Below are 14,423 nucleotides of genomic sequence, written 5' to 3'. Positions count from 1 at the left end.
TGACAGTTGTTGTAGTTTGGGAGGAAATGAGCAGGTTTCTCCTCTTCCTGAATCACTCTCCGCTTCTGTATCCCTAACATTTTTGAGCTTCTCTTTTCTACCCCTTACCCCAGTCTTTGAAATTGCTTAAGACCATCAGTTGGTAAATTGCCACCTCCAGGCAGGCTCATCATCTGTTCTGTGAAGGAACGCAGCAGACAACCACCTGCCTGGTGCAGGAGGTGTGACCCAATGACAACAGTGCTTCCCACAGTTTATGAATGTTGTCTTGTTTGTTTCTATCACAGCCTGTTTCTTTGTAAAGCACCTTCATTCCCAGAAGGTTTGTCGACCAAAGTGGCTCTTGCTGAATTTTACAGTACCTGCTTCTCTGCTGCAGTGGGAAGAGAGCTGGCCCTGGAATCAAGGAACTGGAACCTGGGCTTGGCTTCCAGATAGTGCTCCTAGCCCCAGGGAGGCTCCCCACACCCACCGCAGACCTGCCTGGCTTCCCACGGCCGAACTTGACCATGAGCTCCTAGAGACAGAGATAAGGACACTCAAAGGTCAGGAAAGCGTTGGGGCTAGAGATCAAGAATGAGTGAGAAGAATCCCAGGCTGGGATTGTTGATCCCATAAACCCAGGGACCTCTAGCTGCCGTCCTGCACAGTCCTTACCTACCTGTCATCCAGAAAGAACATGTGGTTTGTTCCACTTCCTGCGGCAGCTCTGAGAATCTCCTCCTACCATACTGCTTCCCACCACTCACCTAGTGCATTGCTTAGACTTCGAGGTGGGTCTTTGGCCACCAGGGGAGCCTCTGACCCTTGTCTGTCTGATAAATCCCTGTGCCCATCCAGGGACCCCACTTGGGACAAGAACAACCAGGAAGGATGTTGCTCAGAATGATTAGAGGTTTTTCTGACCAACAAAGACTTGAAGCAAATTAAATAGCAGTGTGGGTCTGTTCCATTCAGAGAATACTGTGTTGCCCACGCCAGACTCCAACTCCCAGGCTCAAGCAATCCTCCCGCCTCAGCCTCCCAAATAGCTGGGACTACAGGCACATGCCACCATGCCTGGCCAATTCAGAGAATACATTGATAACCCAATGAAATAATTGTAAATAATACCTGGCTTGGTTTGAATTTGAGGCTGTCATTTGAATTTGGGAGTGTGTTTGTATACCTGCATGAGCCTTTAATTAAAATATGATGACTCAGTAAAAAAAATTAAAACTTGGTTTAGGTGAGGTTTAGAGCCACCATGACTGGCCTGTCTAGTTTTGTTTTTAAGTAGCATTTCTTCAGAAGTGGAGAGGCAACCAGCTAACCTCTGGGAATTATGTAAACATAATATCTACTTATTGTGAGCTATTACACATTCTGCATTCTATGAGGCAATTTACATCATTGATCACATTAAACTCTCACAACTTTGTGAAGTGGTATCATCCCCATTTTACAGGAAATGGAGGCTCAGGGAGAGCAAGTGTCCCAACCATGATCCCTGAGTGGAGTTGTGGCAGAGCAGGAATTTTATGTCGGATGTGTCTGTTCCAAAGCCTAATCTCCCACCCCTCCACTACTCCCCTACTCTCCCCTCCATTTCTCAGAATCTCCCTGAACACAGTTCCCAAAGCTGCTCCTCTCCATGGGATTTAAGGAACATTAGTCATGCTCACTGCACTTTGCCGCTTGGTTTTTTGGATCGCGGATGTCTTGGGAAACCTTTTCTGGTGCCACTTGTCTTTTGCTTGTTCTTCTTGAAGACCTTATTCACCCGGTTTGAGTCTTCAGCAGGGCTCTCCCTAGGCAAAGAGATTAAGTGGTTCATTATGGGCCTGGCCTGGGCCCTGCAACATCCGGGCCTACTCAGCTCCACAAGTGGACACACCCGTGCTGTGGTTCTCAACCCTGGCTGAGCATCGGATTTCCCAGCAAACTTTTAAAAATATAATCAATGAATATTTATCTAAGTAACATCATGCCCATGAGTCAACTGAAACTCAGACTTTTATATAGCTATATGTAAATGCAAAAAGGTTTAAATTATGTGAACAAAATGCATAACTTATGCCTAAGCTCAAAATTGTTAAATTCATACAAACTCTTTCAAAAAGTTTTATGGTTAAAATTATACTTAATGTGGGAAGCAGGTAAATTTTAATATGCTTGATGTGAGAGAGAGTGCAAACATTAAAAGCAAGAATGCCTCGGGCCCTGCTCTCTCAATACCTGCAGCTGTGGTCATGGAGAAACCCAGCCATTGCCAGAGTGGTCCCAAGGCAGGGAGGGATGAGAGCGGGGCTGGGGTTGTGGGGAGAAATACCCTCGACCCAATTTCTGATCTCCTGCGGTGCCTCCCCCACTGCCAGTACAAACGGCATTCAGCCAGCAAGGGAGCCTGGGTAATGTGATCCTCAGGGATGTTTTAAAAAAAATGCAGAACCCCAGGCCCTCTCAGAGTTAATTGCAAAGATACAATGGAGTGTATGTTGCACAACCCAGACACTTGATGTGCATAATAAAAAAGATTTTCTGGGGACAGTCTACAGTCCAGGACTATCCGGTCATTATGAGGCTAATAGAAAATAGTTCGAGTAAGGAAGGCCTTTGATAGAGATTCTTAATTCATGCCATGCAGGAGCTGCCTAAGGCTGGGAGGTAGGATGCCTGCAGGCCTTCTTGAACTGTGGTATCACTGGAGAATAAAATACGAGGGCAGGGGCTGCGCATTCTCACACCGCACTCAGAGAAGGTGCATTCCCAGTGTGCAGGAGAAGAGAATGACATCAACATGGACGGGCTCCTTCCCCACACGCCGCCCTCACTGAACAAGAGAAGGCGGCTTTGTGAGACATAAAGGGGTGGACCTGTGATCACACAATCACACACACCAGAAAAGGATCCCAGGGTTCCTGGGGCAGCTAAGGCGGTGGAAGATATGGCTTAGCTGGGCTCCCTTCTCCCGCCCAAAGGAAAGAGCGTGCTCCACGAAGGAGAAACTTACATGACATAAGGCTTGCTGACGGTTTCCTTCACGTGAACCAGAGGCACGGCGCTTTTTGGATTTGAAGAGACAAGAGGAGCTACAGCTAAAAGTACAAATAAAGGAAACGGGAGTGAGATGGGGAGGGGGGATATGGAGTCATTTTTGAAATAGCAATAGTAAGTACATGAGAAGGTTTAAAAACAGCAAAGAACTCTCTTGTCCTCAAATTCTCGTCTTTACAACCAGTCATGTTGTGGGACTTGACTGAAATGCAGGCCTGCGGCATCTGTGGAGGGGCTGACTTGGACCCTTGGTGGAACATCAGAAACCACTCCCAGGGGAAGGTGCAGTGGCTCACGCCTGTAATCCGGCACTTTGGGAGGCAAAGATGGGTGGATCACTTGAGGCCAGGAGTTCGAGACCAGGCTGGCCAACATGGTGAAACCCTGTCTCTACTAAAAATACAAAAATTAGCTGGGTGTGGTGGTGCATGCTTGTCATTCCAGCTACGTGGGAGGCTGAGGCAGGAGACTCACCTGAGCCCCAAAGGTTGAGAGTGTAGTGAGCTGGGAGTGAGATACTGTCTCAAAAAAAAAAAAAAAAAAAAAAGAAGGAAAAGAAAAAAATAGCTCCCTCACAGAAAGCAGTGTGTTAGGGAAGATTTTCAGGAAAATCCCCTGGAGGGGGCTGGACTTTCCATCACATGCTTCATGTAATGCTTTTTGCTTGTTTCTTAGAACAGAGTATTAATAGTTTCGCAACCATTGCTCTTAAGTGAGCTTTTTGCATGTTTCTAATGAGTATGGGGGTACATAATATATGAAGGTTAATATGTAATTATGTATTATATATAAATAAAAGTAATATAAAATATATGTAGGTTCCTCTGAAGTTATTTTGTTAGAGGCCTGTTGTATGTCCCTAACTCTCCCAAATCTATTCACAATGAGGCTTGTCCTTCTGTTTTTGGATTTTCCTAGGGCTTTTCACAATTTTCCTGTTCCCCAACGCCACCAATGGCCATCATTAAATGACTGATACTACTACGCTCTAGGACAGGGTGTCCAGTCTTTCGGCTTCCCTGGGCCACACTGGTAGAAGAATTGTCCTGGGCCACACAGAAGATACATCAACAGTAATGATAGCTGATGAGCTAAAAAAAAAAAAAAAAAAAATCCAAAAAAAAATCTCACAATGTTTTAAGAAAGTTTATGAATTTTTTACAGACTGCTGCATTCAGAGCCATCCTGGGCCGCATGTTGGATAAGCTGGCTCTAGGGCGCCTCAGCTCTGCCTAATTTGCATAGATGGCCTAGGATGTCACCGTGGAGGCTCAGTTGTAGGCTATAACATGGTTTCTCAATCTCAGTACATGCTATTGACACTAAGAGTTAGCGCTTTGTACAGAGGCTATTCTGTGAATTACAGGGTATTTTTCAGTGTCCCCAGCCTCTAACCACTAAGTGACAACCAAAATGTCTGCAGACATTGCTAAATGTCTCCTGGAGACAAAATCACTCCCAGTGGAGAATCACTAGACTATATATGCCCTCTATCTACCCCCAATATGAGTGAGGATGCCAATTTGGGGCCCAGGACTGCTCAGGTACATGAAGATGGCCACCTTCATGCACAGGTATGATTAATGTAAAACAAATGTTTTGCATTCAACAGGAAACAAGAGAGCAGGTAAAACACTGTGACCAATTTTCTGACTCTTTTTTTTTTTCTGAAACGGAGTCTCACTCTGTCGCCCAGGCTGGAGTGCAGTGGCAAGATCTCTACTCACTACTACCTCTGCCTCCCTGGTTCAAGTGATTCTCCTGCCTCAGCCTCTTGAGTAGCTGGGACTGCAGGTACCTGCCACCATGCCCAGCTAATTTTTTGTTTTTTAGTAGAGATGGGGTTTCACCACATTGGCTAGGCTGGTCTCAAACTCCTGACTGAAAGTGATTTGCCCGCCTCTGCCTCTCAAAGGCATGAGCCACAGCCTCATTTTCTTAATGGCCTTTTGTTTCTATCTCATTAAAAGAGTCAAAGTAAACCTGTTCCAAGGAAAGGGCATCTCTGCCAACTTGGGGCTAATTCCCAGAGGAGGAGACATTGCTGATCTGTGACGTTTACTATAATAGCTCTGGAAGTTTGGCTGAGGACCATGAGCACCCTACAATCTGGCTTCAGTCCCTCATCTGGGTCTCTGTCCCTCTGTCCCCACCCAGACCATCCATGGTGGCCACACACATGTCCTCTCCTTCCTAAAGTACCTTGAAAGTGCCCTGCACATCCCTGCACTGCAACTGAGCATCTTAAATAAACAAAATCGGAAATGCTCTTTCTACTCCATCCCATATGTCCCACAAACCATGATGTTCAAAATCCTGCCCATTTAAACTCACCTGTCACCTCCAAGAAGCTTTTCATGCTCCCCCAGAGAGAAGTGGTCTTATTCTCTACAAATACCCTCCAACACTGTGTTTTTGTTAGTTATATAGTACACAGTATACTTCTGTTTTTGTTTGTTTGTTTGTTTTGTTTTGTTTTGTTTTTAATGGAGTTTCACTCTTGTTGGCCAGGCTGGAGTGCAATGGAGCAATCATCGGCTCCCTGCAACCTCCAGCTTCTGGGTTCAAGTGATTATCCTACCTCAGCCTCCCAAGTAGCTGGGATTACAGGCATGCACCACCATGCCTGGTTAATTTTTGTATTTAGTAGAGATGGGGTTTCACCATGTTGATCAGGCTGGTCTTGAACTCCTGTCCTCAGGTGATCCACCCACCCTGGCCTTCCAAAGTGCTGGTATTACAGGTGTGAGTAACCACACCCAGCCCCGACTGTATTTTTGAGCTTAGTATCTGTGTTATCTCCTCTGCTGAAAGGGAGATTTCCTGAGTAAGGAATTGAGAACGGTTTATCTTTGCAGCCTGTATAGTGGTGCTTCTGAAACCATCTGTAGTAGTAAGGGACCAGTTTTTAAAAAATTTCTTTGTAGTCTATAACAAACTCGTACTTTTGTGAAATATAATGCAAATGAATTAGTAAAAAATGGTCAAGCTCCAGGATGTTGTGGCAATACCTTAGTGCTATAAACGTTTCTAAATGATTACTCTTAATTTCTGCATTCACTCCGTGGTGGGCTAGTAACACACAGTTGAGGGCTGGACTGGTCTGCGGACCACTCTTTGAGTAGCACCAGCACAGCAGGTTTCACAGTAAAAATCTACTGGCCCAGTGATCTCAAATGTGAGCAGGCAAAATAATCACCTGGAGAGCTTGTAAAAAAGACAGGTGGGCCCCACCTCCAAAGCTGGTGATTTAGTAGGTCTGCAATAGGACCTGAGGATTATAATTTCTAACAAGTTTCCAGGTGATGCTTTTGCTGCCGGTGCGGGGACCACACTTTGAGAAGCACTGCACCAAGGGAATGAACCAATGTCCTTTATACTGCCCCCTTGTGGCGGACTGTCCTCATAATGGGCAGAGACGCTAAAGCTCACTGCTAACTTCATCCATGCACCCCTAAAGAAGCAGTTATCGGCCCTGGTGTCCTTGCTCTCTTGCCGAGGGGCTCCAGGAATGAGAAAGCAGTAAGAAGCCAGCAGGGTCCATACCTTGGGGCTGTTCTGGGCCTAGTTCCTCCACAGGTGGCTGAGCAGGGAAGGCTGAAAAAGAACCTCGGGGTGGAGTTTGAGGTGTCCCCACAATGGAAGGCCCCAGGGATGGCCTGGGTGAAGTGGGTGCCTGAGAGTGTAGAGATCTGGGTGGTGATCCAGATGGTTGTACCTGCTGCTGAGGTGACACAGGTGACAGTCCAGGTGGTGTGGTGGGCAGTGATGAGCCAGGTATGGAACTGGGTGGCTTGTGCACAGCTGAGAATGATACAGGTGGCATGATAGTTGGAGAAAGTGGCATTGAAGAGGCCAGTGGCTGTGCAGGTGGCTGCTCAAGTGGAGAGACTGGTGCTGAAACAGGTGACTCACATGTGGATTCAAGTGTCTGCACAGGTGGGGACGCAGGCGGATTATGTCCGCCTCTTCCATCCCCTTTGGGAACCCACTCCGTGTGAGGTCGTGGGGCTCCTTCCAGACTGGCCTGCTGTGCTTGAAGGCTTGGTTGACTGCGTTCAGGGCACTCATTGCCAAGGGCGAGTTCTATCTGGCAGTACACTTCCACCCGGGGGAAAATCACTCTCTTGGAGGGAGAATTAAGATAAACAGCATCTAGGAGAAACAACAGCATGGGGTGTTACTCAGCCCAGGCAACAGCATGGCTTTTGTGAAAATGGTTTCTTGAGTTATTTTCCTAAACAGGATCAGTGCTTTTCAAAGGTCTTTCTGTACTTACTTGAATTTATAGTGAGTGAAAACAAACGTGATGGTTCCTGGCACTTATGGTGTAGTGTGGGGGAGCAGGCGTTGCCCACCCAAATCATCTAGAGTTTCAACTGAGGCAAGTGCAGGAAGAGAGGAGTGTGGTGCTGTGAGAGAGGGCAGGTCATCTGAGGGACTGGCAGTGAGCAGAGATCTGAAGGGCACGTGGCCCAGGATGGTCAGGGCGGGGTGGTGAGGGTGTTTCAGCAGAGGGAACAGCACACACAAAGGCCACAAAGTTTGAAGACACACCAGGTGGTGGGCCTGAAAGGTCAGCGTGGGGTGAGGGGACCGTGCTGGGGGAGGAGGCTGAGGAGGCGGCAGGGGCCAGACCATGTCAGGGCTGTAGGCAGCAGCTAAGATCCTTGGTTTTCATGGCAAGCATTATTGTAGCACGACTCTTAGGCAGGGGAGGCAACCAGCTGAGGCTAGTTCTGAGAAGGTCACTGTGGTTGTAAGTCTCATTGAGAAAGGTAAAAGGAAGACTATACTTTCGGCCGGGCGCGGTGGCTCAAGCCTGTAATCCCAGCACTTTGGGAGGCCGAGGCGGGCGGATCACAAGGTCAGGAGATCGAGACTATCCTGGCTAACACGGTGAAACCCCCCGTCTCTACTAAAAAATACAAAAAACTAGCCGGGCGAGGTGGCGGGCGCCTGTAGTCCCAGCTACTCGGGAGGCTGAGACAGGAGAATGGCGTAAACCCGGGAGGCGGAGCTTGCAGTGAGCTGAGATCCGGCCACTGCACTCCAGCCTGGGCGACAGAGCCAGACTCCGTCTCAAAAAAATAAAATAAAATAAGAAAACAAACAATTCAGTTTTTAAAATGTGTAAAAGAGCCGACTGAAAGGGCTCTCGATGGCCAAAGCTGGAACAATTTGAGGAAAAAAATAAAGTAGTATTGAACAATGACCCAAAGTGTAACATACGCGTGAGTCCACACTGATACCAACATGTGATTACCTAAGTAAGTAAATCAGGGAGAAGAGAGAAAGCTCCCCTGCAGAAGAATTCTAAATAATTTGTGTAGATACTTGACCCTTTAGGGAGTAGAGCATAACTTCTCACTCCTTAAGTATGAGCTGTGCACAGTGACTTTCTTCCAAAGACTGCAGTAAGGACAGAGGGAGAAAGAGTACTTTACAATGGAGAAACCCAATGGACGCTACCTCAGTCAGGCGGTCACGGTCAACATCAGCAGGGATACGTCATGTTGGCAGCATGTGCCCGTGAGGTAATGCGACGTGAATGGCACCTTACCTCTGTGGTCTCCTCCCCAGAATTCACAACCCCAGCCTAATCATGAGAAAAACATCAGACAAACCCCAACTGAGGGACATTCTACAAAATACCTAACCGATAGTCAACTCTGTCAAGGTCATCAAGAATAAGAAAAGTCTCTGTAATCCCAGCACTTTGGGAGGCCGAGGCGGGTGGATCACAAGGTCAGGAGATCGAGACCATCCTGGCTAACATGGTGAAACCCCGTCTCTACTAAAAATACAAAAAACTAGCCGGGCATGGTGGCGGACGCCTATAGTCCCAGCTACTCGGGAGGCTGAGGCAGGAGAATGGCATGAACCCAGGAGGCGGAGCTTGCAGTGAGCTGAGATCACGCCACTGCACTCCAGCCTGGGTGACAGAATGAGACTCCGTCTCAAAAAAAGAAAAAAAAAAAAAAAAAGAATAAGAAAAGTCTGAGAAACTGTTATAGGCAAGAGGAACCCTAGGAGATGTGACAACGAAATGTAATGTGATCCCTGGGTGAGGGTTCCTGGAACAGAAAAAGGAATTAGGTAAAAACTAAGAAAATCTGAATAAGCAATGGCTTTTACTTAAAAACATATCAAGATTGGTTCATAAGTTGTAACGAATGTACTGGACTGAATACCATGGTATGTACGTACCATTCTGTGACGTCTAACAGATGTGAGACAAACACCCTGTATTATTTTCACAGGTTATCCGTAAATCTAAAACTACCCTAAAAACACAAAGCTTATTAAGAGTCTAGGTGAGAAATGTGCAAAAGAGTGGAACGAATGCTTCACCAAAGAAGATCTATGGCAGGCAAACAGGCAAATGAAAAGATGCTCAAAGTCATTAGTCATTAGGGGAATGCAGATTAAAACCACAATATGTTACTGACATGCACCTCTTAGAAGGGCTAAAATGAAAAATTCTGAGTGTTAATCAAAAAGACCAAAAGTTTTGGAGGAATGGGAACGCTCATCCACTGCTGGTAGAAATGAAACATGGTACAACTGCTTTGGGAAACCATTTGGCAGTTTATTAAAAAGTCAAACATCTATTCTGGTTATATATCCAAAAGAATTGAAATAGGATCTGGAAGAGACATGTATACATCCATGGGCACTGCAGCATTATCCACAACAGCTGAAAGATGGAAGCAACCCCAGTGTCCTTTGTCAGATGGATGGACAAAGAAAACGTGGAATATGTTTAGCTTTAAAAAGGAAGAAAATCGGCCGGGAGCGGGGGCTCACGCTTGTAATCACAGCACTTTGGGAGGCCAAGGCGGGCGGATCATGAGGTCAGGAGATCGAGACCATCCTGGCCAAATGGTGAAACCCCATCTCTACTAAAAACACAAAAATTAGCCGGGCATGGTGGTGCGTGCCTGTAGTCTCAGGTACTCAGGAAGCTGAGGCCGGAGAATTGCTTGAACCCAGGAGGCGGAGGTTGCAATGAGCCAAGATCGTGCCACTGCCTGGGCAACAGAGGGAGACTCCGTCTCAAAAAAGGAAGAAAATCCTGTCACATGCTACAGCTGCATCATGGATGAACCTTGAGGCCATTATGTTAGGTGAGATAAGCCAGTCACAAAAAGACAAATACTGCATGATTCCATTTATATGAGGTACCTAGTGTAGTCAAAATCATCAGCACAGAAAGTAGAATGGTGGTTGCTGGGGGCTGGAGGAAGACAAAAGGGGGAGTTGTTGATCAATGTGTGTATAGGTTCAGTTTTGCAAGATGAAAACGTTCTAGAGATCTGCTGCACAACAATACGAACATAGTTAACACAACTGAACTGCGTGCTTAAAATTTGTTACGTGTTTTTTTTTACCACAATTAAAATATTTGTGGATGTATGTTAAACATGCATGCACCACGCAATCCCGTCATTCCATTTCTAGGTATTTACCCAAGAGAAATGAAAGCATATGTCCACACCAAGACTTATGTATGAGTGTTCACAGCAGCTTTATCCATAATAGCCCAAATCTGGAAATGACCTAAATGTCCATCAACAGGGGAATGGGTAAATGGGCTATGGCATATGCATACAGTGGTATACTCAACTCTTTTGGTAGATGAGCTGTGGTACATTCATACAGTGGCACAGAACGTAAAAAGGAACAAACTATTTATACATTCAACAACATGGATGAATCTCAGAATAATTATGCAGAGTGAAAGAATTCAGATTTTAAAAAAAGAGTTCACATTGTAGTGAATTAATCTGTGATGGCAGAAAGCAGATCGGGGTTGCTTGGGAATGGCAGGGGGTGAGGGAAGGTGGGAGGGATCATGAAAGGGCATGAGGAAATTTTGGGGATGACGAATTATTCACTATCTTAATTGTGGTGATGGTTTCACAGGGGTGTGTGTGTGTGTGTGTGTGTGTGTGTGTGTGTACAGAGAGGGAGACACTTACCAAACTGTGAGAGGGAAGAAGGGAGTCAGGGAGGAAGGCGGAAGAGAGGTTTGGCCAGGCATGCCTGAATGCCGGATGGATATTTTAGACATGGCATCCTCTGAGCTCCAACCTCACTCAGCACCCACGTTCATACATCTGTGTGGGGAATGTGGATTTTCAAGCACGCCAGCGTGCACTGCCCTTCCCTTTGGCAGAAGGCCGCTGCCAGGATGGGCCGAGTGTAGAGAGAGTGGCTTGCCTGGCAGCAGGAATAATTAATTCTCCTCCCTTGGGAGGGAGGAGAAAGAGGTTGTGAGAATGTGAGCTGAGGAGTGGAGGGTGACACCTTTTGGGGTGTAGTTTCCTACTGGAGGTGACCCCCCAACCCAGAAAGCAGCCTGAGGGAGGCCGGGTGGACTCCCATTTTCTGTTCCCAGATGGCAGGAAGGGATAAGAGTGTGGCTCTGGAGACCAACTGCAATTTCTCAGTATGTGTCAGTAGTTCCTGTTTACATCTGATGCAGGGAGAAAAATCCACTCCCACCAAATCCAAGAGGACTAAGGTGGTGGAGGTGAAATCTATGCTGAAAAAGCCATGCCATACACTGGCAAATTGGAAGAGGAAGCAAAAATAGTTGGTAGTCAGCACGAGACCCTTTCTCCCTTAGGAGTTGTATCTGTTCCTACTTGGAGTGATTCCAGGGCCATTGATGAAACCTGCCCCCATCCATATACTGGTTCAATTTTGGGGGCGGATTCCTGAAGTGCCACCATCAGGTTTCACCCAGCAGTAGGCTGGACTGACCGTGGCTAGGACTCAGCACTTCTCATGAGAGCTACCATTTATTTAAGCATTGTGCTAAGGTCTTGTGGCTTCGCTCCTTTAATCTTCAAAATAAAACCATAAGGTTCCATGATTAGGCCCCTTTTACAGATGAGGAAACTGAGGCCCCAGGAGATTAATTACCTGCTCAAGATCACACAGTTAGTAGGTGTCAGGAGCTAGGATCTAAACCCCCTTTTTCATAGGTTAGAAAACCAAGCCTTAGAGAGGGGAAGCTATTATCTGGAGGTCACACAGCTTATGGGTGAGGTGGGGGCCTAGAGCTACCTGCCTCTAGAGCCCAGGTTTTCTCCATCCTGCTCTCCTGTCTGTCCAGCCTGTCCACCCCCCTTGTTGGGAGAAAGGACCCAGGAGAAAGTAGAGACAGGATAATGGAAGCTTGGGAAGCAGGAAGGAATTTTAAAGAAGGGAAAAATAAGTGAACACCTCCTAGGAAGAAAATCTCATCCAACCCCTTAATCTCACCCACAGAGTATTTTTTTAAAGCTACATACACAAAAAGTTTGCCACAGAATTACTCATAATCACAAACATTTGGAAACTCAAAGGAATGATCAAGCACATTTTTCTGTACAGCTATGATGGAATATTATACAACTGCCAAAAAAGACAGTCACAAAGACGTGTGGCAACAAGGAAAATGCTTCTGATGTAACATTAGGTAAACCCTTTGACCTAGTGATCCCTTTTTCTGAAAATAATTGATTCTAAATATGGCAAAGCTTTTGTTGATTTCTTTCTTTTTTTAAAGACAGGGTCTTGCCTGTAATCCCAGCACTTTGGGAGGCCGAGACGGGCGGATCATGAGGTCAGGAGATCGAGACCATCCTGGCTAACATGGTGAAACTCCGTCTCTACTAAAAAAATACAAAAAACTACCCGGGCGTGGTGGTGGGCACCTGTAGTCCCAGCTACTCGGGAGGCTGAGGCAGGAGAATGGCGTAAACCCGGGCGGTGGAGCTTGCAGTGAGCTGAGATCCGGCTACTGCACTCCAGCCTGGGCAACAGAGCGAGACTCTGTCTCAAAAAAAAAAAAAAAAAAGGCAGGGTCTCACTCTGTCTCCCAGAGTGGAGTGCAGTGGTGTAGTCATGGCTCGCTGCCACCTTGACCTCAAGTAGCTGGGGCTATAAGCATGTGCCACCATGCCCAGTTAATTGTTTAATTTCATGTAGACATGGGAGTCTCACAATTGCCCAGGCTGGTCTCAAATTCCTGGGCTCAAGTGATCCTCCTGCCTTGGCTTCCTAAAGTGCTGAGATTACAGGCATGAGCCACCACATCCAGTTCTGTTCATTTCTTGTAACAAAGATGTTTGCCATGGAGTTAGCCCATAAAAGACATGTCATTGGAATTGTTTCTTCCACCCTGATAAAGCACAGAGAATATATAGGTAGAGGGACCACCATTCCAAACCTACGCAGGGCAAAGGCTCTTCTCTGTGATTTGCTGGTCACTCAGAGTCTTACACAAATATAAACTAGTGACATCCAGTTCTACCTTAATAATGCGATTTTACTGGAAAGAGAATAAAGTGGAAGAGAATGAAATGACATGAAAATGGAATTCTCCAGGGAGATCTGAACTCTGGATTTCCTAAATAAGAGTTTTTACATTCATAAACATACATGTACAACTGTCCTAGACACTGTGCCCTTAGTTAACCCCAAAGCCTCCTTTACATGGAGATCCTACTTTCTAGACCCAGCGGTCTGGGCTGGGCAATGCAGCCTGTTAGATCCCCACTCCCATTTCCAGCTCTCCCAGGTGAAGGGCGTCTCCAGGTCACAAATTTGGGGGGAATACCCCTCCACTCAGCCCTTCTACTGTTTGAACTCTCCCTACCCTCCAACACTGCCCTTGCCTGGGGCCCCACCAGTACTTACTCAGTCGCCTCAAGTACAAAACTGCATCCTCGTACCCTCGGTAGTAGTAATCATGCAGGATCTGGGGGCGGGGGCACCAGGAGAATAACCAAGGCTGCGGTGATGAAGGGGCCACAGTCCCCCCATCCAGGGCTGCTACTCCCATTGCTCTTGAACTTTATTTGATGGACTTTTCAAAACGTACCCATCCAGTGTCCCATCCCTCACTATCTGCTAAGAAGAATTGGGGAGCAATTCCTGGTCACACGCCCCCGTGATGCTGCGTTCATGAGTGACACTATTCATGGTGGATCCTCAGCCTCCCCTGGGCAGGAAAGTGTTGGGTGCTCATGGCAGAACCAGACGAGGTGCATCGGGGCCATATGAAGAGCAAAGTTTGGAGCCTGAGTTCAGGTCTCTGGGCTGCCCCTTATTGGCTGTGTTGCTCTCACCTCTCACAGCCTCAATTTCTTCATCTACAAAATGGGGACAGCAATAATATTGGTCACAGAGGATGCTAGAGGATTACATGAGATATTGCCCACAAAGCCTTTTCTGTAAAGGGCCAGATAGTAAATACTTATTTTGGGCTTTGCTGGCCACAGGCAGTCTCTGCCTAATGTTCTTTTTCTTTTTCTTCTTTTTTTCCCCCATAACTCTCTAAAAATGGAAACCCCTTTCTTAGCTCACAGGCTGTACAAAAACAAGCCATA

At 46.6% G+C, this 14,423-nt stretch overlaps 1 protein-coding gene across 4 annotated transcripts in view; it reads right to left on the bottom strand.

The window, feature by feature from the left end:
- The window catches only part of PNPLA1 (patatin like phospholipase domain containing 1), a 43,647-nt gene that overhangs the window by 4,065 nt on the left and 25,159 nt on the right, over positions 1-14,423 (bottom strand). For 2 of the 4 annotated variants that reach the window (XM_030928992.1, XM_030928993.1), the window contains exons 5-8: positions 13,732-13,792; positions 6,583-7,191; positions 2,993-3,077; positions 1,665-1,790 (exon numbers count right to left, since the gene is read on the bottom strand). In XM_030928992.1, the coding sequence (XP_030784852.1) occupies positions 1,665-1,790; positions 2,993-3,077; positions 6,583-7,191; positions 13,732-13,792 (881 nt within the window). Of the gene's footprint in view, positions 1-1,660; positions 1,791-2,992; positions 3,078-6,582; positions 7,192-13,731; positions 13,793-14,423 lie in introns of those variants that run through there. The other 2 variants (XM_030928995.1, XM_030928994.1) reach the window with 1 other exon arrangement.

Source organism: Rhinopithecus roxellana, chromosome 4 (assembly GCF_007565055.1).
Source record: "Rhinopithecus roxellana isolate Shanxi Qingling chromosome 4, ASM756505v1, whole genome shotgun sequence".
In the NCBI taxonomy this organism is placed as follows: Eukaryota; Metazoa; Chordata; class Mammalia; order Primates; family Cercopithecidae; genus Rhinopithecus; species Rhinopithecus roxellana.
Note: the sequence above shows the minus strand (reverse complement) of the source record. Positions and strands in the feature narration are given on the sequence as shown.